This window comes from Dipodomys merriami, unplaced genomic scaffold, assembly GCF_024711535.1.
Source record: "Dipodomys merriami isolate MVZ:Mamm:240054 unplaced genomic scaffold, mDipMer1.0.p SCAF_508, whole genome shotgun sequence".
Classification (NCBI taxonomy): domain Eukaryota; kingdom Metazoa; phylum Chordata; class Mammalia; order Rodentia; family Heteromyidae; genus Dipodomys; species Dipodomys merriami.
In genome coordinates, this window is record NW_027206078.1 from 701,098 (window position 1) to 724,194 (window position 23,097).

The window sequence follows — 23,097 nt, forward strand, 5'->3', positions numbered from 1 at the left end:
ATTTTTTAATCGGTTGTGGGGCTTGAACTCTGGGCCTGGGGCGCTGTCCCTGAGCTCTTCAGCTCAAGGCTTGCGCTCTACCACTTGAGCCACAGCGCCACTTCCAGTTTTCTGGTGGTTAATTGGAGGTAAGAGTCTCACGGACTTTCCTGCCTGGGCTGGCTTTGAACACAATCCTCAGATCTCAGACTCCTGAGTAGGATGACAGGTGTGAGCCACCGGTGCCCGGCTTTGAACACTGTTTTTCTACGGGACATATCTACCCTGCTACCCTGGGAACAGGACCTCTTGGTTATAAAGCTCCATTTCCTTTATGTTTTGCGTTTGTTTCTTCTCTGCTCAGTGGCCCAAGAAACTGTCAACAGCCGCAGTGATAAGTGCTAGAATATTATTTTTCTTTTCCTTGTCCTCCTCCTCCTCCTCCCCCCTTCTCTCCCTTCCTCCTCCCCCTCCCTCTCTTCATCTTCATTCTTTTTGTGTGTGTGCTGGTCATGTGGCTTGAGCTCAGGGCACTGTCCCTGAGCTTCTTTGGCTCAAGGCTAGCACTCACTACCACTTGAGCCACAGCTCGGCTTTTGTTTTTTGGTGGTTAATTAGAGCTAATCGTCTCACAGACTTTCCTGCTTAGGGACGGATTAGAACTGTAATGGTTTCAAGCTGCAATCCTCAGATCTCAGCTTCCTGAGTAGCCAGGCTTATAGGTGTGAGCCACCGGTGCCCAGCTACAAGTGACTATCATTAAAGTCATAAAAACAACAGATGAACAGCCTCAGAACTTAAACTTTGGTGTTTTTCGGTCTGGATTTATTTTTCAAACATTCTGTTGATTTCAGAGAAAAATGAAGTATAGTCCAGCCCACACTGGGAATAAAAATGGGAATAATATCATAAATGGGAATAATATCTATCAATATTCTTCCCCCTTCTCCATGAGCTAGTGACTGTTATCAGTCACCAATTTCTCTCTTACGGGGCTTCAATTTTAACTCCCTCTACTGACCATTTAACTAAGAAAAATCATACGTCAGGGCTCCTGTCTGCCCCATCTCCAATTTTAGACTAGCTCTCTCTCTCCTTCTGAGAAAGCTCCTTAGAAAGGCACACCTTTGTTCACACTTGTAATCCCAGCTATTCAGGAGGCAGAGATGATCACAGCCATTAAACTACTCTTGTCTCCAGTTAACCACCAAGCCAGAAGTGTAGCTGTGGCGAGCTGGAGAGCTAACCTTAAGCAAAAGCGTTTAAGTCCTGAGACTGGCGGCAAAGGGTTTTCTCAGGCCTCTCCAGCACGTCACCACAGAGGGGGTGTCTGCGCCCACCACCCGCAGCGGCTGAGAGAGCTTTCCCAGGCGGGGTCTGTGAGGGTTGTGGAAGTCCCTGCAAGGTAGTGGAATATACATTTGTTTTGTCCCACTTCCCCGACAACTCGTGAAGGCCTTAGAATCTCCCTGGTGACACCGTCTTTCTGAAAACGGATGTTCGACTGCCCCTGCCGGCCCCTGGAAAGCCCACGGCAGGAGAGGAGAGGAGTCCCCTGCCCACCGAGAGCCTGGCCGCCCGTGGCCAGTTGCACCGCCAGGCCTGTGACTCCTATGAAATGTCCAGCAAACTCCCCAGGACAGGATTTGGTGCTTCCGGAGAGCACCCAGGAGGTGCGCCCAGGAGGATCCTGGAAGGCGGCCACGGAAGGGTGGGGAGCCCACTCCCTCCCCACGTCCCCGAACCCTCTCCTATCTGTGCCTGCTGTCTGCGTAATGAGCCAGCACGTCTAATCTACACTGACTGGTCAGGAGCCAGGTGAAGCACACTGGGCTCTCACGAGGTCGGCCCCAGGATCTGTCAGCCTGCGGGTCTGCAGGTCCCGGCGGAGAGGGACAGCCGGAACTCAACGGAAGGAATGGCTCTCCTCTGGGCCCCTGCTTCGGAACCTGCTGCTTGCTGGGCGTGGAGAAGCTCCCCACACCCCTGACTCAGACACGGCCGGGTTGAGAACAGCAGCAGACACTGGGACTGGGTTTTTGACTCACTGGCTTTCCCCACCCCACGCCTGGACACGCAGGGGCGGTGTCCTTGGTCAGTGGGCTGGCTCAGCTCTGCTGCTCCCACCTCCTCCCCTGTGAGACGCCTCTGCCCCAGCTCGTGGTGTTAGCTCAACTCGCTGAGTGCCCCACTAAATGAGAGCTACAGCGGTGGTTCTCAGAATACCCACCAAGAATGTGCAATGAAGTCTAGATTGTTCTTATTGGTGACGGGCAGTCTGCTGGGTGTGACCCTGCACTTGGTAATGATGTTTAACGAGATGATGTTTAACAAGACACAGGTTGCAAGATCAGGGCTCAGTTAGTTTCCTGGCAAGTATCTGTGACTTCCATGGATATGAGGTCTTGGACACTCATAACAACAAAAAACCAGGCTGCCAAGGGTAGAGTGGCAGAAAGAAGGCTGTAGAACTGTGCCGGTGTAGGTAGCCAGGAGAGATTTGGAAAGAAAGATGTAAGCAGTATTTGGAACAAACAAATGGGAAAGGTGGGTGGAGTTGGGAAGGAAAGGTCTAGATAACCAATGTTTGAACAAAGATCATGAAGGCTTTAAGCTGTCAACAAATGAATAGGAAGAGTCCCTAGAATCAGCAAAGCAATTATCAGAAAAAACCCAATTAATCTGATTCATTAATTTGATTCAATTGACTAGGATATTCATCAAAATGATTTTATGGGTACTATTAAGTAAATTAGCTACAGAATATATATATATATATATATATATATATATATATATATATTTTGGGTCCAGTCATGGGGCCTGAACTCTGGGTCTGGGCGCTGTCCCTCAGCTCTTCAGCTCAAGGCTAGCGCTCTACCACTTGAGCCACAGTGCCACTTCCGGTTTTTTTCTTATATGGTGCTGAGGAATTGAACCCAGGGCCTCAGGCATGCAAGGCAAGCGCTCTACCACTGAGCCACCTTCCCAGCCCCTAGCTACAGAATATTGTAAACAGGTGAATGTATACAAATTATGGATTAATGCATATGTATTTCACAAATATACAGATTTTAGTCTCCTGGATATGAGTTTTGCTATATATAGTAGAAGATATGTGTTGAACAAAGAAATGGTTGAATATATGTGATTCTTAATCATCTGTTCAATTGTACAAGGCGTGTGCTTCATATTTTGTTCAGATGTTGGCACCTCATGTAGACAAATCTTACTACTTTATCCATTCACCCAGGGTTACTATTTTCTACATTCTCTCATATGGTTTTGTATGCTCATGCTATTACAGGATAAAGGGGATTTTAGCTGCCTTCCCGGTTGGACTCTTCAGAAAAAGTTAGCCTTGAATGAGCACGGGCCAGCAACTGAGTGTCTCAGTCACAGCCTGGCACACTGGAGTGAGCAGTACCCAAGGGTCTATGTCATACTACTAGCCTGCTGAAAGCAGACAGCACAACAAAACCTGATATTGAGCTCTTTATTTCTGTGTAGTTTCAATTTCATAGGAAATGAGCGTCAAAATAGAGTAGAATTAATGCCCATAATCCTCATGAAGATTCACCCACTGTTAACACTCCTACTCTTTTTGTTCTATCACTCAGAATACTCTCTTATCAGTTGACCACCTCATTATTGTTTTCTTCAAATATCTGATTATGGGTTTTCTAGTCAGAAGAGATGAGAAAGAATTAGAGAGCACTTACTGTAACCAGAAGCTATAGTATCACTACGATGCAATTGTGTGAGGATTTTGAAAAGGGAAAGGAGTTTGGAATGGAAGAACTTTGCGGTACAATGAAGCAATTCCTGGAACGCCAGAGGAGAAACAATAGCACAAGACCATGAACAGAAGATGGCAGAGAGAAGGAAAGGAAGCCATTCAGACTAAAATTCCCTACTTCATTGTTTCCTGAAAGAACGGTCTGACCGTGAATGTTTTCTTCAGAGCCCTGGTGACACTGCTGTTCTGAAGACTGTAGATCAGAGGGTTTAACACCGGTGTGAGTATGGTGTAAAAGACAGACGCCACCATGTCCTTCTCAGGGGTGTGGTAGGAGCCGGGGAGCATGCAGGTGTAGATGGCAGCGCCGTAGAAGAGCAGGACCACGGTCATGTGGGAAGAGCAGGTGGCCAGGGCCTTCTTCCTGCCCTCTGCTGACTTCATCCTGTGCACGGTGAGAAGGACCAGCGCATAGGAGGTGGAGATGACCGTGACAGGGATGAGCAGCATGAGGACGCAGCACAGGTACATGAGCGTCTTGTACAGCGAGGTGTCTGAGCAGGAGAGCTTCAGGACCGCGGGCACCTCGCAGAAGAAGTGGTGGATCTCTCTGGACTTGCAGAACGGGAAGGTCATGGTGACTGGGGTGAGCATGAAGCCGTCCACAGAGCCCAGGACCCAGCAGCCCAGTGTCAGGACCAGACAGGCCTTGCGGCTCAGGAGGACGGGGTACCGGAGCGGATGGCAGATGGCCGCATAGCGGTCATAGGACATGGCGGCCAGGAGGAAAAACTCTGCACCCACAAGTGTCAAATACAGGAACATCTGTACCCCACATCCGGAGACTGAGATTGTGTTAAAAACAGAAAGGTGCCTTTTCAGACGAGGGCCTATGAAGCCCCGGCTCCTCCTTCCCGTGGCTCCGTGCCTCTACAGTGTGGAGCAGGGTGGGGTGGAAGGGCAGGGATCCCGGGCTGGGGCAGGGCCGAGGGAGGGAACAGACACGTGCCCCTGCCTGCTCCTGGCTGCCTTTAGTCCTGGGTGCTCCGTGCCTTGAAGCACCTGTAAAGATAGCAGTGTGTGGTATTTTTCCTACAGCCTGAAAATGTGGCACGGGAGACCTGGGCGGGCACACTGGGGGACACGCAGAAGGCAAGGTCACAGGCCCCTCACAAGTACACAGAGCTGTAGCCTACGTCCCCAATCTCAGGCAATCTGTGTGTACTTGAAGACAGAGAGGCCTGGACCAGTCTGTGGTGCTCTTGAGATGAAATGATCTTTGACACTACTTGCCAAACGCTCAAGGATTTTTGCTCTTTCAACGTTCATGTGGTGGCGGTTGCTACGGGAACCGGGAGTCAGGCTGATCAACTCTTTTTTTTGGGTCTGGTCGTGGGGCCTGAACTCTGGGCCTGGGCGCTGTCCCTCAGCTCTTTAGCTCAAGGCTAGCACTCTACCAGTTGAGCCACAGCGCCACTTCCGGCTTTTTTCTTTTTGCTTATGTGGTGCTGAGGAATCGAACCCAGGGCCTCAGGCATGCAAGGCAAGCGCTCTACCACTGAGCCAACTTCCCAGCCCACTGATCAACTCTTTTTGAACCACGGATTTAGCATCCAAGTCCGAGGTACCAAGTGGATTCAAGGAGAGCGCTAAGAATCACACAGGCTTCCAACAACGGCTGGGAAGAGATGCACAATGACGCTTTCTCATGTTTAAGGCCTATGTATGAGAACACATGTTATCTTTTGGTTTATCCAGAATCTTACACTAAATGTTGGGAAAATGCCAAAGGTCGGGGGTGAATGCCTAGAAAATGAACGTGACTGATTGTCTGAGAGGCTCTGGGTGGGAGTTTGGGAACAGACACTTGCTGAATTCAGTGTTCAGTGAAGAGCCTGTCGGTCTTGAGCACGGACGGATTGGGGGCCATTTTGAAGAGGACATCTACAATACTGTGGAGGAAGTGAAAACCAACGACAAAAACAAAGCTCTGAGAAAACCTGTCTCCTACTTGGCACACTGGTACAAGTTGGTGGGATCTCACACGTGACCAGTTATCTCACCTGGACCACTGTATAGACGATCGTCGGGACGAGGGTTCAGCGGACACACGTGGAATGCTAGAAGGAACACAGCGGTATCAAGTCCAGGAGAGGCAAACAAGCCAAGGCTCGCGGGGTCTGACCCCGCAGGGCCGAGGCCCCCGGCGCCCCTGCGGGCGGTGACATCCAGGCCCGGGGTGCCCGTGCCTCTCCTCATTCCTTCCTGGGCTTGCTGTGGCCCCGCAGCAGCCTTCTCAGGGCCCCCTTCACCTCCTTGTTTCTGAGCGTGTAGATCAGAGGGTTGAGAAGCGGGGTGACAATGTTGTAGAAGAGGGTGAGGAACTTGCCCTGGTCCTGGGAGGCGCTGTTCCCCGGCTGCATGTACATGTAGATGATGTTTCCGTAGAAGAGCGAGACCACCGTGAGGTGGGAGCCGCACGTGTTCAGGGCCTTCTGCCTTCCGGATGAGGAGCGGATGCGCAGCACGGCCCCGGCGATGATGCCGTAGGAGACCAGGATGAACAGCAGCGGGGACAGCACGATGCCCACGGCCAGCACGAAGACGGCGCCCTCCACGGCGGCCGTGCTGACACAGGCCATGCGGATGAGAGCCGGCATCTCGCACAGGAAGTGGTCCACCCGGCGGTGTCCGCAGCGGGGCAAGCGGAGGGTCACGGGGGACATGACCAAGGAGTTGGCCATGCCGCACCCCCAGGCCACCGACACCAAGCCCCGGCAGAGCCTGGGACCCATGATCACCGAGTAGCGCAGCGGCCTGCACACAGCGGCAAACCTGTCGTACGCCATGACGGCCAGCAGCAAGCACTCCACGCCCCCGAGCCCCAGGAACAGGAAGAGCTGGACGGCGCAGCCTGCGTAGCTGATGGTCTTGTCCGGTCCGCTGAGATTGTAGAGCAGCTGAGGGATGGAGCTGGTGGTGAAGCTGAGGTCCAGGAAGGAGAGGTGGGTGAGGAAGAAGTACATGGGGGAGTGCAGGCGGGGGTCCAGCCGCGACACCAGCATGATGGTGGCGTTGCCCACAACCGTCAGGAGGTAGGCTATCAAGATGACCACAAAGAGCGTCCTCTCCAGCTGGGGGCTGTGAGAAAAGCCCAGGAGGATGAAGTGGTCTGGGGTGCTGCCGTTGGCGCCATCCATTGTCTAGTGGACCTGCAGGGAATGATACTCTAACTGGCAGAGCAGACGCTCACGGAGCGCTCACCGTCACTCAGCTGTTCTTGGGCACTGCGCTCCGCCTCGTTCAGCCCCAGCACCCAGGAAGTTGGGCTGACACTACTGTTCTCATATACACAATCCGCAGGGAAGGAAACTGAGGCACGTGTGATAATCAAATGGTCTTATGAAGAAAGATGTCAAGTTGATTTTGAACCCAGGAAACATGAATTAGATCTTTATTTGTAACCATTGCTGGTTTTGCCTCTAACACAATGAAGACAATGAGCAGCCCTACCTCAGCTCGACCTTTGATTCTCCAAAGTGCCACCTCCCCAGCTCTTCCCGTCCAAACACTGCAAAATGACTGTCGGGGTTCAGAAAATAGCCTGTAAACATCACAGGATTGAACCACTCGGGTCCACTTACAAGGAGATTGTTTTCAATAAATTTCCTGAAAAACATTTTGATAAAGCTCAGTGATACACCATGTATGTAGCCTAGAAATGCTAAAAACGATTATGAAAAAGCCACTATGTCATTAATGCATAAAATGTATGCAGATGATAGTACATTTTGTTATTGATTACCATAAAAATATACACAACTCTGACAAAAATTAAGTTAGTCAAAATGTATGTATGAAGAACACAAACAGTGTCATTAGCAGGGGAGAGAAATGCTAACAAAGGGAGCTGGGAAGGTGGCTCAGTGGTAGAGCGCTTGCCTTGCATGCATGAGGCCCTGGGTTCAATTCCTTAGCACCACATAAGCAGAAAAGGCCAGAGGTGGTGCTGTGGCTCAAGTGGTAGAGCGCTCGCCTTGAGCTGAAGAGCTGAGGGACAGCGCCCAGGCCCAGAGTTCAGGGCCCATGACTACCAAAAAAAAAAAAAAAAAGAAATGCTAACAAAGGTGGAGATGCTGTGCCACGCCTCACTTCATAAGATGAGGTCAGGTGTAGCCACCATGTGTCCCTGTTCCCGAGCTCCAGTGTCCAGGGCTCCAGCACTCAGCACCTCTGAACCAACCGTCCGTCTCTCTGGGAAACCATGTGTGGCCATAAGAAGTGATCTCGGAATTCACGCACCTTTTGGCTGAACATTGTATTTAGGATATGTGAAATACCTGTTGGTGGACTCTTTCCATTATCTATCAAGCTTCTGGGCAGAAGCAGGCCACGGGTCACTCCATTAGGTGAAAGTCACAAGTTCCACGTGCGTTTTCAACTGTGGGACTGGTTGACATACTTAACGGCCATGTTGGTGAACTGTTTATGTAAAATATTCTTGATCCTAAAGACGTAACTCATTCACCCAATTATTTTTTTGAGCTGATTTTAGGTAGCCTGCATAGAAAAACAATGCAAGACAAGAGAATACTACACTAAGGGAACATACACAGAAAATCACATTCTTTTTCCGTGGGTATGGCACTAAAGTAGCGTACTTTCTTCATTCAGAATCTAGGGAAATATTACTGCTTAAGAAAAAGAAGTTCTAGCAAGATGTTTGAGGAGAGGCTTTTGATGCCAGATTCCATGAATGGGAACAATCCAGGTAAGAAAAGTAAGACCCTTCGCCCTGTGTGGGGTCGGGGGTGGGGCAGCTCTGCCATCGTGACCTTCTGGCACAGTGGTTTCAGGAACTGACTCCCGGCCGTGGGGTCTGAGGCTGAGATACCTCGGGGGTCTGGAAACAGCCCCTCCGGATCAGTGTTAGCTCCCGGCCAGCAGGTCTGGGAGGAGGGGAAGCAGAGTCTGCACTGAGGGCCCTGAGCCCGAGCCCCCGCGCCGCAGCCGGGCTGCTGGCTGGGCCGTCACCAGGGGTGGTTGGAGGTTGACCTGTGCTGGGAACTCAGGGGTCCCGGGCCCCCAGAGCACCCCGTTGGGCGGCACATGTTCCTGGTGGTGGTGCTGGGAGGGCCAGGGGCCCACGTGGGGCCACAGAAGAGTCAACAGCAGCTGGGGCTGTGACGGGCACGGGGCATGGGGCACGGTGCTTGGTGTGCTCTCCTTCCTGGCTGGACTCAGCCCTGTTTCCTGAGGACCCTAAGGGAAGCAGAGCCCCAGGCCGAGGCGGGGTGCAGTGGTTCTAAGAACGGCCTGCCAGCCACAGGCTGCAGGGTTTGCACCTAAGTTACTCTGCAAATCAAGGATGACCACTGGCTGGGAATCACGGGACTCCTCATGGTGTCAGCCTTGAGGGAGGTGACGCAGCAGGAGAGGGTAGCACGGGGCCCGCAGAGATGCTTAGGCAACTGGGAATGAGGAGGACACAGTGTGTGGACTGGTGGCCCAGCTGCCCCTCAAGAGCGAGTCCTGTTGTCTTAGGGTGGCTGCACACACCGCACCTTGTCCGCGACCTGCCCAGAAGCTGTGGGCTGGCTGAGGGGCTCGCGATGGGACGGCTCCGAAGGCAGGACGGAGGGGCACAGCCAGCCCCGCGTCCTCCCTGCGAGTCGCGACCTGCAGCTCATGGCCTGTGGGCACAGCGCCCGAGCCCCCCGCTGCCCCAGGGTATCTAGAACACATAAAAAGCCCACACATCGAATACCAAAGGGATGGATAATCCAAGGGACAAAGAGGCAAATGAACCGCACGGGCGTTTTTCAAAAGAAGTACAAATAATAAATACATGACATCTGTAGCCATCTTTAGCCATGAAAAATGCAAATCAAAACAACACTGGCATTTCCTCTCAGCTTAGTCAGTGATCCTTGCGAAGGGGAAACAAAGGAGGAGGCAACAATGCTTGATAAGAAATGTACTCATTACCTTGCCCATGTAATTGTAACCCCTCTGTAGGGTATTTTCACAATTAAAAAAAACTGTAGTAAATATATGCACCATATTTATTTTACAGATCTCTTTTGAGAATATTTTTAAAATCTAAAATAAAAACGTATAAAGTACATAAAAACTTGGTAAATTAAAAACTTGGGAAAATTAAAACAAGAGAGTAAGACAGAAATCTTAGAGAAAAAAATGTCTCTGGCTCGGAGTTGGTGGCTCATGTCCGGAGTTGGTGGCTCATGCCTGTAGCCGGGCTACCCAGAGGCCTTCTCCACTGGGCCGGCCCAGAACCTGCAGGTCTCTGTGCCCCTTCAGAAATACTTCCTACAGCTGTTCTGAGTGTTGATATAGTTAACCTAACTAGCTACCTGTTCTTTTTTCCTCGTTTACTTTGTTGTTGTCTTAGCAGTGACACAGCGGGGTTACCTTCACGCAGGTCAGGTATTAAGTGCCTTCCCTTTTCTACAGTGTAGTCTGTTGACTCGCTCCCTCCCATCTCCACCCAGAAATTGTGCAGTTCACTTTCATCAAGGTCTAGTGTGCTTTGGGGCTTTGCTTTTTCACCCTTTCTCCTTGGATTCTGTGCCCTCCCTGCAGCCTCCCACAGATGTGCACGTGAATACACCATATATAAGGTAAAGAATACAGTCATAAGAAAGAGACAAAACAAATTAAGAAGAGAGTCCTTTGTTTCTCGCCTACATAGGTTTTCCTGTGTTTTATGTGGAGTTGTTAGCACTCTCCCAACATCCTCTCTGGGTAATGCCTGAGCAATACCTTTTTTTTTTTTTAACTGCGATCCTCAGATCTCAGTCTCCTGACTAGCTAGGATTACGGGTGTGAGGCGCTGGCACCCGGTAACACCAGGCCTTTTGTTTTTATAGCTGGACTCTGAGTAAGAGCTCAGCTCAGCGACAGGGGTATATGTCAGCTCACTAGCTGTGTGGCAGGTTGCGTCTTCCTTATCTTGGGGCAGCTCTTTTTCATGACTCAGGGTGGGAACTCCTGCTAAGCAGCACAGTGCTGGGCTGGAGAGGAAATCTCCCCGTGGGGGTGGTGGTGGGAGAGGGAGTTTTTCACCCACAGTGTTGTGCAGAATTGGAGAGGGCAGCGCAGCACACCTGTGAGGAGGACGGGTGTTTGTGAAGCCTGGGCTACCTTGTGTATTTGAGAGTGCGTGTGCAGAAAGTACATCGTGCAACCACTTTTATTTCTTCCTGTGGGTGCTGACTTATCAAACAGCCAGAAAGCTGCTGTTGATCAGCAATGTCTATACAATCAACGATGAATACATATTCCATTAAATTAGGTACGTTGCTTTTCAGAAATTGTAAATGAGCAATGAAAATTTAGTTCACTTTCAGTTTTAGGTGAAATTAGCTTACAGTCTTGAAGATTAGCGCAGTGGGAACACAAAAACCATGGCTACTACAGGTGGTTAGAGACACGTTCAGTGCAGGGAGCAGGCCCGGCCCATCCATGCACCAGTGAATTGAGTCTCCTGTTCGCCCACAAGAGGCTGGTGATACTTCTTCCATGGATGCTCTCAGTTTGTTCTTTTTTAAATCAAAATGAAACTCGTATCTCAGATCTAATTTTTGCATTTCTCCCTGAAAAAGGTCAGACTTATTTTTGCTGCTGCTGTTTTCATTTCCCAACAAAATCCAGTTTCCACTTAAAATTATTTCATGTTTCCTCTGTGGTCTCAGCATTTTAAAACAGTCACACACCAGTCGTACAGGGAGGGCTCCCTGCAACAGTTTCATGCGTCTGTCCAACCAACCTGGCGGCCTCCCTCAGCCTCCTCTGCCTGCCCCTCCCTTCTTGAAACAATGTCAACAGATTTCAGTGCTCTATTTTTATACATGAAACAGGGCACATGGACCGTGTCTGCGCTCATATACTCTCCTCACTAGCGCTGCCCCTTCCGGCTTGTATCCCCCAACCCTTCATGTTTTTAGTATGTACTAATTACATCAAGAAAGCTCAGCAGGTATTTCAGACATGGATATATTACATGTTGTGAATAATCCTCTCCATTGCTCTTTTCTCCCCCATCCTCTACTGATCAACAGCTCCATTGAGATTCTGATGCCAACTTCACACATAGTTGCAATATATTTTGAAATTATTCACTCTGAACCATTTTTATTCCTCTTCTCTTCCCCTTATCTCCCTAAATAATCATAGGGTGATGCTATATATAAATAACAGGTATATATATATATATCCACATGTATCCATGAACAGATATGTCTTAGGTCTAGCTTGCACATGTGACACACACCGTATTTGTCTTTTGGGCCCCAGCTCATCTTCCTCTACACAATGCTCTTCCAGTTCCATCTATTTTTCTGCAAATGACATGACTTCATTTTTCTTTATAACTGCTCAGAACTCATGTACTTAATCCTGTTAAAAGACTTTTGTGCTGATAAACTTATTGCATGGTGATAGTTAAAAAGATGAGCTGCAATGATGTGTCATATTCTGCAAACTTCAAGATCAAGGAAGAGGTTATTCTTTTCTATACCTTTGAGATTTTTTTCAATGCTAGAGATTGAGTCCAGGGCCCTGGACATGCTAGGTAAAAGCTCTACCTTCAGCCTGACTTCTTTATTTAGTAAACTAAGAAGTGCAGATCTGAGAGATTAGCTTCTAAATGCAGATTTGACTCACCAGTTGCATGGTGCTAAGGTAGCGCTGAAAATGGAGACTGCAGAAGGCGCAGGTCTAGAGATCTAAGATCACAGTGCATCGTGCACTGTCTTCTCTTCTCTTTGTGAGGGCTGCTGCAGTCAGGCTGATCTCTGACAAGGGAGGGCGTGAAGGCACCTCTCTAAGCGCGGCTCATGCCTGTACGCAAGGGTCTACCGTATTTGCCCAGGGGTTTACAGGTTCTCGTAGGTCTCCGAGGATAAATGGGGAGGAGCCTCCGTGGTGGTCTAGGCTCATCAGTCAGCCAAGCGTCCTACGGGACAGGCATCAGCGTCCCATTGGTACCCTCGCGTGCCAGGAGTCTCTCGAAGCCTCTGGTGTGATTAGCACAGACACACGGCATCTAGAGAGAGTGCATCCTCAGACTCTCCAGGCTCCCACAGGGTCAGGTAGAAAATGAAGACTACGAAAATCTGCCCCTGGACGTCACAAGGACGATTTCATGCCAGTAAAATACAGACACTCAATCCACTGTTGTTCAAGACAGAAACACTTATACATCATTTGCCTGCCACTCCTGTATCCAAGAGTTGTTAGTGGCCCGAAAAAGCATTTGAGGCACAACCAGTCCAATTCAACCTAGCCAGGATCACACCTGTCTTTAGATCTCCTGAAAACAAAGCAAAGGTACCTTGATATCTTTCTAAAAATAATTTCATAATTGGAGAAAAAGAACTCAATATCCTACATGGAAAGACTATTATGGATACATGGAACAATGGACAGTTTATTAAATTATGGAACATCAAGGTGATCTTGATTTATATTTTTTTTCAGTTTTGGATTCGAGATGTCAACCTCCATAGACACATATTTTGGTTTAGAAAAGTGGAAGAAAATCAAACAAATGTTTGAAATTGCTGATTCACCGGACTGTGGACACATATTTAAGGTTTTCTTATTTTCCTGTGTTGTGTGTGTTGAACCCAGTCCCTCACACATGCAAAAAAAGAAAAAGAGCTCTGTCACTTGGGACACCTCAAGCCCTGTGGCCTTATTTTTAATGCGCCTATAAAGACAAACAATGACATGACAAGGCATGAAATTAGAAGACCAAGAGAAGAAAAAAAATGAATGAATGAATAGGAAGAGTCCCTGGAATCAGAAAGGCAATTATCAGAAAAAAGCAGACTAATTAATTTGGTTCAATTGACTAGGAACTTCATCAAAATGATTGTATGGGTGCTACTGAGTAGATTAGTCACAGAGAATGTTGTAAACTGGTTAATGGGTACGATTTATAGATTTTGGGTACATATTCTGCGCATTCACGGACCTCTTTTACATTTCCCTCCATAGATCCACAGAAGTTCCCAGAAGCAAACAGCAGCCATATCTAGATGTTGATGAGAGGAGAGCAGACAAGTTTAATAAATCCCAATGTCTTGAATTGGAATCATTACTCTAGGATTGTTCTGTCACTTTTGAGGGCTAGTGGAGCAATATTATTCCCACTATGGACAAACTCTACATAGCCCTCCCTTCCTCATTTCTCTGAGTCTGGACATTTCCAGTTTGGTGAGGAAACTGGTCTATGAAGCCAATGTTTTTGTGATGAATCTGTCACCTGATTGAGGAGAGAGGGAATGGAAAGAGGAGATGAGTTGTACGATTTGTTATCTGAGTACATCATCCAGTCTTCTTGAAATACAGATGGAACACTAGCCATCTACAACTTAGAAAAATCTAGACTCCAAAGTTGGGTGTTGACTTCTAATTATCATTCTAAAATTATTCTTTTTTGTGCTAGTATTGGGATTTGAACTCAGGGCTTGGGCTCTCCCTCTGAAGTTCTTTGCTCTAGGCTAGGACTCTACCACTTGAGCACTCCTACACTTCCAGCCTTTGATAGTTAACTGGAGATGAAAATCTCACAGTCTCTCCTGCCTTGGTTGGTTTGAATTGCAGTCCTCAGATCTCAGACTCTTAAAAAGCCAGGATTACAGGTATGAATCCCTTGGCCTGTCCTTAAATCATTCCTTAGAAAACAGAGTTTGATAATTATACAGCAGCTCTCAGGATATGTGGGAAAGTTAAGAAATGATAGAAATATGGCTAGGAAAAAAATCCAATATAGAATTAGAGAGAGGCATATCGTAATTTGGAGGGGGTGGGGAGGACACTCCACTGTCGAGAGCAGCTCTGCACAGTCCAGGGGAAGGGAGCCACACCAGCCACAAAACACTTCTAGAAGACGTTTTTTCCATCCATCTTTGGAGAATGTAATAAGACAAAAGAAATCAGAGGGATCCAAACGGGGAAGTAAGAAATAAATTGTCCTTATTTGCAAAGGATAAAATTCACTCAATAATAGGTCTTCAATGATAACCACATAAAACAAGTTGTTGAAAAACCTTATCTTTACCAATAGTCAAATATCCCTCTCATTACAGTGCTTACATAGTGTCACCTAAAGGCAAATAAATGAACAAGTAATTTAGTAAAAATAAGAAAACCCTATGCACATCGAAGCCAACACATCTTCAAGGGGAAGGCGAGTCTCTGGGCATGTGTAGGAGGGGCAGGGAAGGGAGCCCTGGTGTTTTGTGGATCCTCACCCAGCAGCTGGCTGTGAGGTGGAGGAAAGGAAATAAGCCGTGGGCAACAGGGAGAAGGGTTTCCAGTAGACACCCCAGCAGAAAAGCCTATGTAGGACAGTGCCTTGTTCCCTGGCGGCCATATGGATAGCAGAGGGAAAGGGAAGTGGGGTGAGTGGGACAGAACTGTAAGGGGGGGTTGGAGCTCAGGTCCTCTGGGGTCGGCGTGGAACTGTGGAGGTAGACCTGGAGGCTGCTGTGCTCTCCGGCGTCTTGGGCACAGAAGTGTCTATCCGGTTGCTGCATGGAGAACCAGTGGTGTGGGAGAGGTGGGTCCGGCTAGAGACAGTGAAGAAATCATGAACAAGGCAGGGGAAGGGCTCCATGGAAGTCAAGACGCCAGCACAGAGGCACGTGCAGAGTGGAAAATCACAAAAGGAGGCAGATAAGACCGTGTCTAAGCAACGGATTGAAAAGAAGTGTTGTGTACTCAGATGGAGAAGCCTCTTTTTATTTCCATCAAGAAAATATTAGGGGAGAAGTTTATGGTTAGACTTCAGACATACTGAATTAAAATATAAAGAGTAAGCGTTCAAGTGGAAATATAGGGAAAGTCAGGAAAAGGTGTGGATTTCAAGTATTTTGTTGGTAATGAACAGATAAGGGCCTCATATCAGAAATATACCTACAGCTCAAAAAACTAACCCCCCCAATAACAAATCTTCAAAGAAACAACCACCCTATTAATAAGTGGGCTAAAGAATTCAAAGGAGACTTCTCTGGAAAGGAAATAAGAATGGCCATGAGACACATGAAGGAATGCTCCGCATTGCTGGCCATAAAAGAAATGCAAATCAAGGGCTGGGAAGGTGGCTCAGTGGTAGAGCGCTTGCCTTGCATGCTTGAGGCCCTGGGTTCGATTCCTCAGCACCACATAAGTAAAAAGAAAAAAGCTGGAAGTGGCGCTGTGGCTCAAGTGGTAGAGCGCTAGCCTTGAGCTGAAGAGCTGAGGGACAGCTCCCAGGCCCAGAGTTCAGGCCACACAACCCAAAAAGAAATGCAAATTAAAACCACATTGATATTCCACCTCACCTCAGTTAGAATGGCCATCAACAAGAAAACAAATAACAGGTGCACACTGTTGGTAGGAATGTAAACTGGTTCAGCCACTCTGGAAAGCAGTGTGGAGGCTCCTCAAAAGAATATCCAACTTTTCCTACTCTTCTGAAATTCCTAGGCAGGAGCCAGGCACCTGTAGCTCATGCCTGTAATCCTAGCTACTCAGGAGGCTGATATCTGAGGATCGTGGTTCAAAGCCAGCCTGAGCAGGAAAGTCTTTGAGATTTTTATCTCCAATTAATCACCAGAAAACCAGAAGTGGTGCTGTGGCTCAAGTGATAGAGTGCTCACCTTGAGCTGGAGAGCTCAGGGACAGCACCCAGGTCCAGAGTTCAAGCCTCATGACCAACAACAAAAAAATCATAGGCAGAGTAATAAGACAAGAGAAAGAAAACAAAAGTATCCGAATACAGAAAGAATTAACATTATCCCTATAAGTAGATGACATATTTCTATACTTAAAAGGTCCTAGGTACTCTAATCAAAATTACCCCAACTCATAGATCTCACAAATAATTTTGGTAATGAAACAGTGTACAAAAAAAATCAGTAGTTTTTCTCTATACAAACCCTGAACAGGCTGGGAAGGAAAATAATTCCATCCATGGTAGCTGCAAAACAATAAACAATCAGACAAACATAAAACAATACCTAGGTCTCAACAAAAGATGTGGAAGACCTCTATCATGAGGACTGTAGAGCCTTAAAGAGGAAAGGTGAAGAAGACTTTGAAGATGGAAAGGTCTCCCATGCTCATAGTTTATAAATTTAACCTTGTAAAAATGGACGTACTGTTAAAAATCTTTTATAGATTAAAGGAATGCACAAACTTGCTGTCAGGTGTGAGCACCAGTGTTTGGCATCATGTGTGTTTTATCACATTATCCTACGTATTCAACTACACCTACAGTTCAAATTATTTTGGCGTGAGAACTTGTTTTATTCAGATTTCAGTCTCCTGTATATGAGTTTTGCTATAATATAGTAGAAGATATGTGTTGAACAAAGAAATGGTTGAATATATGTGGTTCTTAATCATCTGTTCAATTGTACAAGGCGTGTACTTCATATTTTGTTCAGATGTTGGCACCTCATGTAGACAAATCTTACTACTTTATCCATTCACCCAGGGTTACTATTTTCTACATTCTCTCATATGGTTTTGTATGCTCATGCTATTACAGGATAAAGGGGATTTTAGCTGCCTTCCCGGTTGGACTCTTCAGAAAAAGTTAGCCTTGAATGAGCACAGGCCAGCAACTGAGTGTCTCAGTCACAGCCTGGCACACTGGAGTGAGCAGTACCCAAGGGTCTATGTCATACTACTAGCATGCTGAAAGCAGACAGCACAACAAAACCTGATATTGAGCTCTTTATTTCTGTGTAGTTTCAATTTCATAGGAAATGAGCGTCAAAATAAAGAGTAGAATTAATGCCCATAATCCTCATGAAGATTCACCCACTGTTAACACTCCTACTCTTTTTGTTCTATCACTCAGAATACTCTCTTATCAGTTGACCACCTCATTATTGTTTTCTTCAAATATCTGATTATGGGTTTTCTAGTCAGAAGAGATGAGAAAGAATTAGAGAGCACTTACTGTAACCAGAAGCTATAGTATCACTACGATGCAATTGTGTGAGGATTTTGAAAAGGGAAAGGAGTTTGGAATGGAAGAACTTTGCGGTACAATGAAGCAATTCCTGGAACGCCAGAGGAGAAACAATAGCACAAGACCGTGAACAGAAGATGGCAGAGAGAAGGAAAGGAAGCCATTCAGACTAAAATTCCCTACTTCATTGTTTCCTGAAAGAACGGTCTGACCGTGAATGTTTTCTTCAGAGCCCTGGTGACACTGCTGTTCTGAAGACTGTAGATCAGAGGGTTTAACACCGGTGTGAGTATGGTGTAAAAGACAGACACCACCATGTCCTTCTCAGGGGTGTGGTAGGAGCCGGGGAGCATGTAGGTGTAGATGGCAGCGCCGTAGAAGAGCAGGACCACGGTCATGTGGGAAGAGCAGGTGGCCAGGGCCTTCTTCCTGCCCTCTGCTGACTTCATCCTGTGTACGGTGAGAAGGACCAGCGCATAGGAGGTGGAGATGACCGTGACAGGGATGAGCAGCATGAGGACGCAGCACAGGTACATGAGCGTCTTGTACAGCGAGGTGTCTGAGCAGGAGAGCTTCAGGACCGCGGGCACCTCGCAGAAGAAGTGGTGGATCTCTCTGGACTTGCAGAACGGGAAGGTCATGGTGACTGGGGTGAGCATGAAGCCGTCCACAGAGCCCAGGACCCAGCAGCCCAGTGTCAGGACCAGACAGGCCTTGCGGCTCAGGAGGACGGGGTACCGGAGCGGATGGCAGATGGCCGCATAGCGGTCATAGGACATGGCGGCCAGGAGGAAAAACTCTGCACCTCCTAGTGTCAAATACAGGAACATCTGTACCCCACATCCGGAGACTGAGATTGTGTTCAGACCGGTCATCTGGTCCACGAGCATCTTGGGGACGGTGACAGTGATGTACGCCAGGTCCATGAGGGACAGCTGGCTGATGAAGAAGTACATGGGGGTGTGGAGGCGGACGTCGGAGCGGATCACGGCGATGAGGACGGCGTTCCCAGAGAAGGCCAGCAGGAAGACCACAGACACGACCACACCGAGCAGAGCCGGGTGTCTGGACTGACTGAAGAGGCCCACCAGGATGAAGGCTGACGGTGCGGTGCGGTTGGCCGTCCACCTGGTGACGTCCATGTGTTTCACCTAGGCCACCAAGACAGCTTGGACATGAGCATACTGTGTGTATGGGCCTCCAAAACGAAATCCCCATGCTTTTGGCTCAGGGAGGGTCAAGCACCAACAGAGGAACAGAGAAACCTCTAAAGCCTTTCAAGCTTTAAAAACCATGGCATAGCACACCAGGCAAAACCAAGTGAGAAAATCCTCCATCAAACCGGTCACTGGCAAGCAGATGACCTCCATTTTAAGTATTTTGTATCTCCAAGCCTCTGTGTACCTTCCCCACTTGGCAAGAAAACACAGTCCCAAGCACTTCCTTCAGGGGGACCCTGCAAGAAGCTCCACGTGGAAAATGACTCTGCACTATGTTTTGCCACGCCAACTCCAGTGGAGTCTGCTTAGCATGGGAAACCATCTATCAGACCAAGATAGGGGCTTCAGAGACCTATCTCTGAGTTTTGGGACTTCACCGAAGTCTACCTCAGAGAATGGGGCTTTACAGAAACCTATCTCCAAGTTTTGGGACTTCACCGAAGTCTACCTCAGAGAATAGGGCTTCTAAGAGGCCTACTCCTGGAAAAAGGCTGGCAAACCCCTGGGAAAGATGTGTTTCTGTCTTTCTTTCCCTCATAAGAGTGTCTGTTAATCCTTTACTGCTTCTACTGCTTTGTGTACTTGCTCATTGTCAACGTTCCCTTATTCAAAGCTCTTTCTTAAGAGTGTTGACGACTCCAATATCTGATGAGTGTCTTAAAAAATATGACGGACTCACCAGAGTTAAGTGCTATCCTGAAACCCCTCTTCTGGAGGCTAGGAGACAAGTTATAAGTAAATATAAAAGTATTGGGGGTTTCACAAAGTCACTTCAGCAGAAGGAATTGTTTGTAAGGGATTTACAAGAAGCTGTAGGCTCAGTTAAAACAGAAAGAATGTATGGTAATTGCTGAGATAATTATTTAGGAGAGAGAATTTCCTGCTGTTTACTAAGAGAATTGCTAAACCTAGAGAGTTGCTAGGTCTCCTTGAAGTTTACTATTAAAGAAGGAACAGGAAAGATCTTATGGGAAAGCTAAGACCTCTATAAAAATAGGTAATGGTTAATTGGTGACAAACATCGAAACCCAAACCCATTGTATTCCTTAGAGATAAGCGGAAGACAAATGCCTATCAGGTGCCCAGCTGGTGACCACCCAAGAAAGAAGCCATGCAGCAAGATTGTGTAACCTTTTGCCCTTTCTCATGAAGACTTCTGTTATAAAAGTTTGCTATCCTCTACATTAAATCGCACTCAGCACTCAGCATCCACTCCTCTTGTGTGTGAGTTGTCTGTTTGCCATCTCCCCACCTATTCCAGGTTCCTCCCTTAGGTGTCCTCCGTCCTCCCGACAGAACCCGGTCCGCGGCAATGTTTAAGGGCAACACACCTACAGTCTGTGAAGGCAATCTGGGTGCACAGGTAGATGACGGGCAAAGCTAGAGCAGCCCCAAATCTGAGAAGCCTGTGATTTTCCCAGCCGCTGCTGATGCCTTGGGTTTGACTGCATTGTGTGCTACCAGAGACTGAGAATTTGGGGGATAGCAGGGGCCACTTGGGAATTCTCCGCGCCAAACCTGCACAGACAGTGGAGTTTTGGTGCCAGTTGGACACCGGGGGAAGGCTTGCATCCAGGATTGAGCTGGTGGAGGAAGCCTGCACCTGCATAAACAAAAGCAGGGAAGGCAGGGCATGGCATCTTACAGCAGATCCTAATTCCCTTGGAAGGCACGTAGATTGCACGTGAAAGCTGCCCCCATACAAAATAAAGCGAGAGAAAGCCCGGGGAGAGGAGTCCAGTTTGTTCTCTTCATAAGAAGGAGGTACTAATGGGTAGGATTATCACTGTGGTGGGATGGTAGTTACTTTTTATTGTTGTTGTTGTTGGTCATGGGGCTTGCACTCTGGGCCTGGGCGCTATCCCTCAGCTCTTCAGCTCCAGGTGAGCACTACTCTACCACTTGGGCTACAGCACCACTAGTAGTTTTCTGGTGGTTTACTGGAGATAAGAATCTCATGGACTTTCCCTCCCGGGCTGGCTTTGAACTGTGATCCTCGGGTCTCAGCCTCCTGAGTGGCTAGGATGACAGGCGTGAGCCACTTGGGCCCAGCTGGATGGTTGCTATTTTTGACTATTTTGTTCTTTCACTATACTTATTTTTTTATTATGTTCTCTCCCACCATTTAAAATGATTTCCTCTATCTTTATCCCTTTTATCTCACACATTTACCTTTGTCCATTCCTTCTTTTAATTAATCAATTACTAACCTTAATACATTTTAAACTTTAAGCTCATTCTGTAAATATCTGAGTCCTTCTTTCCTGGAATCTTGCTACTTGGCAGGCAGAAACCTGAGGGATGCGAGTATCTATCTTCTACTTTAAAAGCAGAACGGCCCGAGGAATCAGGCAAAGTGGTACTGCACTGTCCAACAAGTCCCAGCCCCGAGGTTAATATCCTTCCGAATGAAAAGGAACTGATGTGCTTCTGAGTATGGTTTTATTATTGCTGACTAGTTGTCTCTCTGGAGATTGGGATCCTGGCACCAAGAGAAGGTTCCCACCACACATTCATTTCCCCAAATCTGCATTTGAACCCATCTCTGTGGACAGACAAATCACAAAGCAGACACAAGAAAATTTTAAAGCAGGCAAAATGGTTCTTCCAAAAGCCTCTGAGTCTTTAATAACTAAATCCAGAGATAGTCAAATGCCTGACGATTCAAAAGTCTGCACCACAAGAGCAAAGAATGGAACAAACATACAAATACACTGAAAAACACTGAAAAGACACTGAATAGATAGTTTTTGAAAGAAGTAAGTATGATAAAAATCTTCAACCTGTTTAGCTGCTAAGAAAATATAAATCAAAAGTCACTGAGTGTGCCAGGCTCTATGCCTCACTAGCTACAGGGGAGGATGAGATCTGAGAATCTAGGTTCAAAGCCAGCATGGGCAGGAAAGTCCATGAGACTCTTACCTCTAATTAACCGCAAAAAGCTGGAAATGGAACTTCTATTCAAGTGATAGAGTGCTAAGCTGAAGGAATAAGCTAGGGATAGTACTCAGCACGGAGCTTCAACCCAGTACTGGGACACACACACAAAAGCCTTGCTGAGTCAGAGTGACTATCACCCAGGAAACAAACCAGAGCAAATTCAGGTGAGACTGTGAGGGAAGAGGAAGTCTCAGGCAGTGCAGCCAATGTAGAAATCAGTCAAGAGGTTCCTGAAAACACGAGAATGAAAGTACCACAGGACCCATGCCCTGCTGTACCACTCCTGGCCACTTACTGAAAGGAGTCAAATCATCACCGAAGAGAGATTCCCACACACCTGAATTTATTATGGCAAAATGTATAATAATGTCAGATATGGCATGAGCCCAGGTATCCAACAACAGAAGAATAAATGAATGAATGAATAAATAAATTATCCATTCATAAGTGTGTTTAGTTTTAAACAAAAAAACAGAATGAAATTTTGTAACTTGCAAGAAAATGTTAGACCTAGTGATCATCATATTAAGTTAACTAAGGCAGAGCTAGGAAGAGGACTATCATGAAGATGCAGAATGTAAATCTAGAAAGAAACATGCAAATAAACATGAGCCCATATGAGCCAGGGTAATTTATTTGGGACTTGGGAGAGAGAAAGGACAAGAAAAGCGTGCTGTAGGTAAATATGGCATGGTGTGCTGCCTACAAATCTGGGAATAAAATAGAAAGGAAATCTATTATTTTATAAAATAAGTGTTAAGCCTCACATCAGAGTGAGCATCTTGAAGAAGCCTGCTAGAGATGGTTGTAAGATAACTGAATTATGAAAGAAGCTGCTGTAGTTCTCTGGACTTCGTATGGATATGTACCTTTGACAAATGGTTTTCAAAACAATATTGGCAAAGTTTATAAGTGAATAGATGTACATCTCACTTGAAAAGGAAAATTGCCCTACGTGTTTTATAACTAAATTTATGTAAATCATCTAAAATATATCCATTTATGAAAACATATTCATATGAATGTGTAACTATAAGGATAAAACATTTATTCACTTAACCTTGATTAAACATCTCTTTGTGGAATATCCGTGTGTGTGTGTGTGTGTGTGTGTGTGCGCGCGCTGTCTAGCATACGCCTCTCCCTGCCCCTGCTCTCAAAGGTTCTACCACTGGCACTAAATGTCAGGGGTTTGGTCATTTCTGCAAACATCTGCTTGTTAATTG

The 23,097-nt window shown here is 47.1% G+C and overlaps 3 protein-coding genes across 4 annotated transcripts; all 3 read right to left on the reverse strand.

Moving 5' to 3' along the window:
- Window positions 1–3,892: 3,892 nt before the first annotated feature.
- On the reverse strand, window positions 3,893–5,977 carry LOC138810755 (olfactory receptor 2T5-like). Its single transcript, XM_069997960.1, has 3 exons — window positions 5,782–5,977; window positions 4,815–4,852; window positions 3,893–4,648 (listed from the first exon to the last, which is right to left on the reverse strand). Exons 1-3 carry the CDS (start codon window positions 5,975–5,977, stop codon window positions 3,893–3,895), a joined length of 990 nt encoding a protein of 329 aa, XP_069854061.1.
- LOC138810756 (olfactory receptor 2W3-like) lies at window positions 5,974–6,918 on the reverse strand. The gene has a single exon (XM_069997961.1). It carries the CDS (start codon window positions 6,916–6,918, stop codon window positions 5,974–5,976), a length of 945 nt encoding a protein of 314 aa, XP_069854062.1.
- A 10,972-nt stretch (window positions 6,919–17,890) lies between these two features.
- Window positions 17,891–21,113, reverse strand: LOC138810750 (olfactory receptor 2T29-like). Of its 2 annotated transcripts, XM_069997954.1 has the most exons (2): window positions 21,100–21,113; window positions 17,891–18,821 (listed from the first exon to the last, which is right to left on the reverse strand). In XM_069997954.1, exons 1-2 carry the CDS (start codon window positions 21,111–21,113, stop codon window positions 17,891–17,893), a joined length of 945 nt encoding a protein of 314 aa, XP_069854055.1. The 2 variants fall into 2 exon arrangements, with proteins under 2 accessions (XP_069854055.1, XP_069854054.1); XM_069997953.1 differs by lacking the exon at window positions 21,100–21,113 and having other exon boundaries at window positions 17,891–18,853.
- Between the last annotated feature and the right edge of the window lie 1,984 nt (window positions 21,114–23,097).

Bases quoted from the DNA above. Each gene is read 5' to 3' on its own strand.
- LOC138810756 (XM_069997961.1), bottom strand. From the start codon at position 6,918: ATGGATGGCGCCAACGGCAGCACCCCAGACCACTTCATCCTCCTGGGC.
- LOC138810750 (XM_069997953.1), bottom strand. From the start codon at position 18,853: ATGGACGTCACCAGGTGGACGGCCAACCGCACCGCACCGTCAGCCTTC.
- LOC138810755 (XM_069997960.1), bottom strand. From the start codon at position 5,977: ATGAGGAGAGGCACGGGCACCCCGGGCCTGGATGTCACCGCCCGCAGG. The intron at 4,853-5,781 runs GTGAGATAACTG...CGTGTCCCCCAG, and splicing joins TCGTCTATACAGTGGTCCAG to TGTGCCCGCCCAGGTCTCCC. The intron at 4,649-4,814 runs GTAGGAAAAATA...TCCACACTGTAG, and splicing joins CCGTGCCACATTTTCAGGCT to AGGCACGGAGCCACGGGAAG.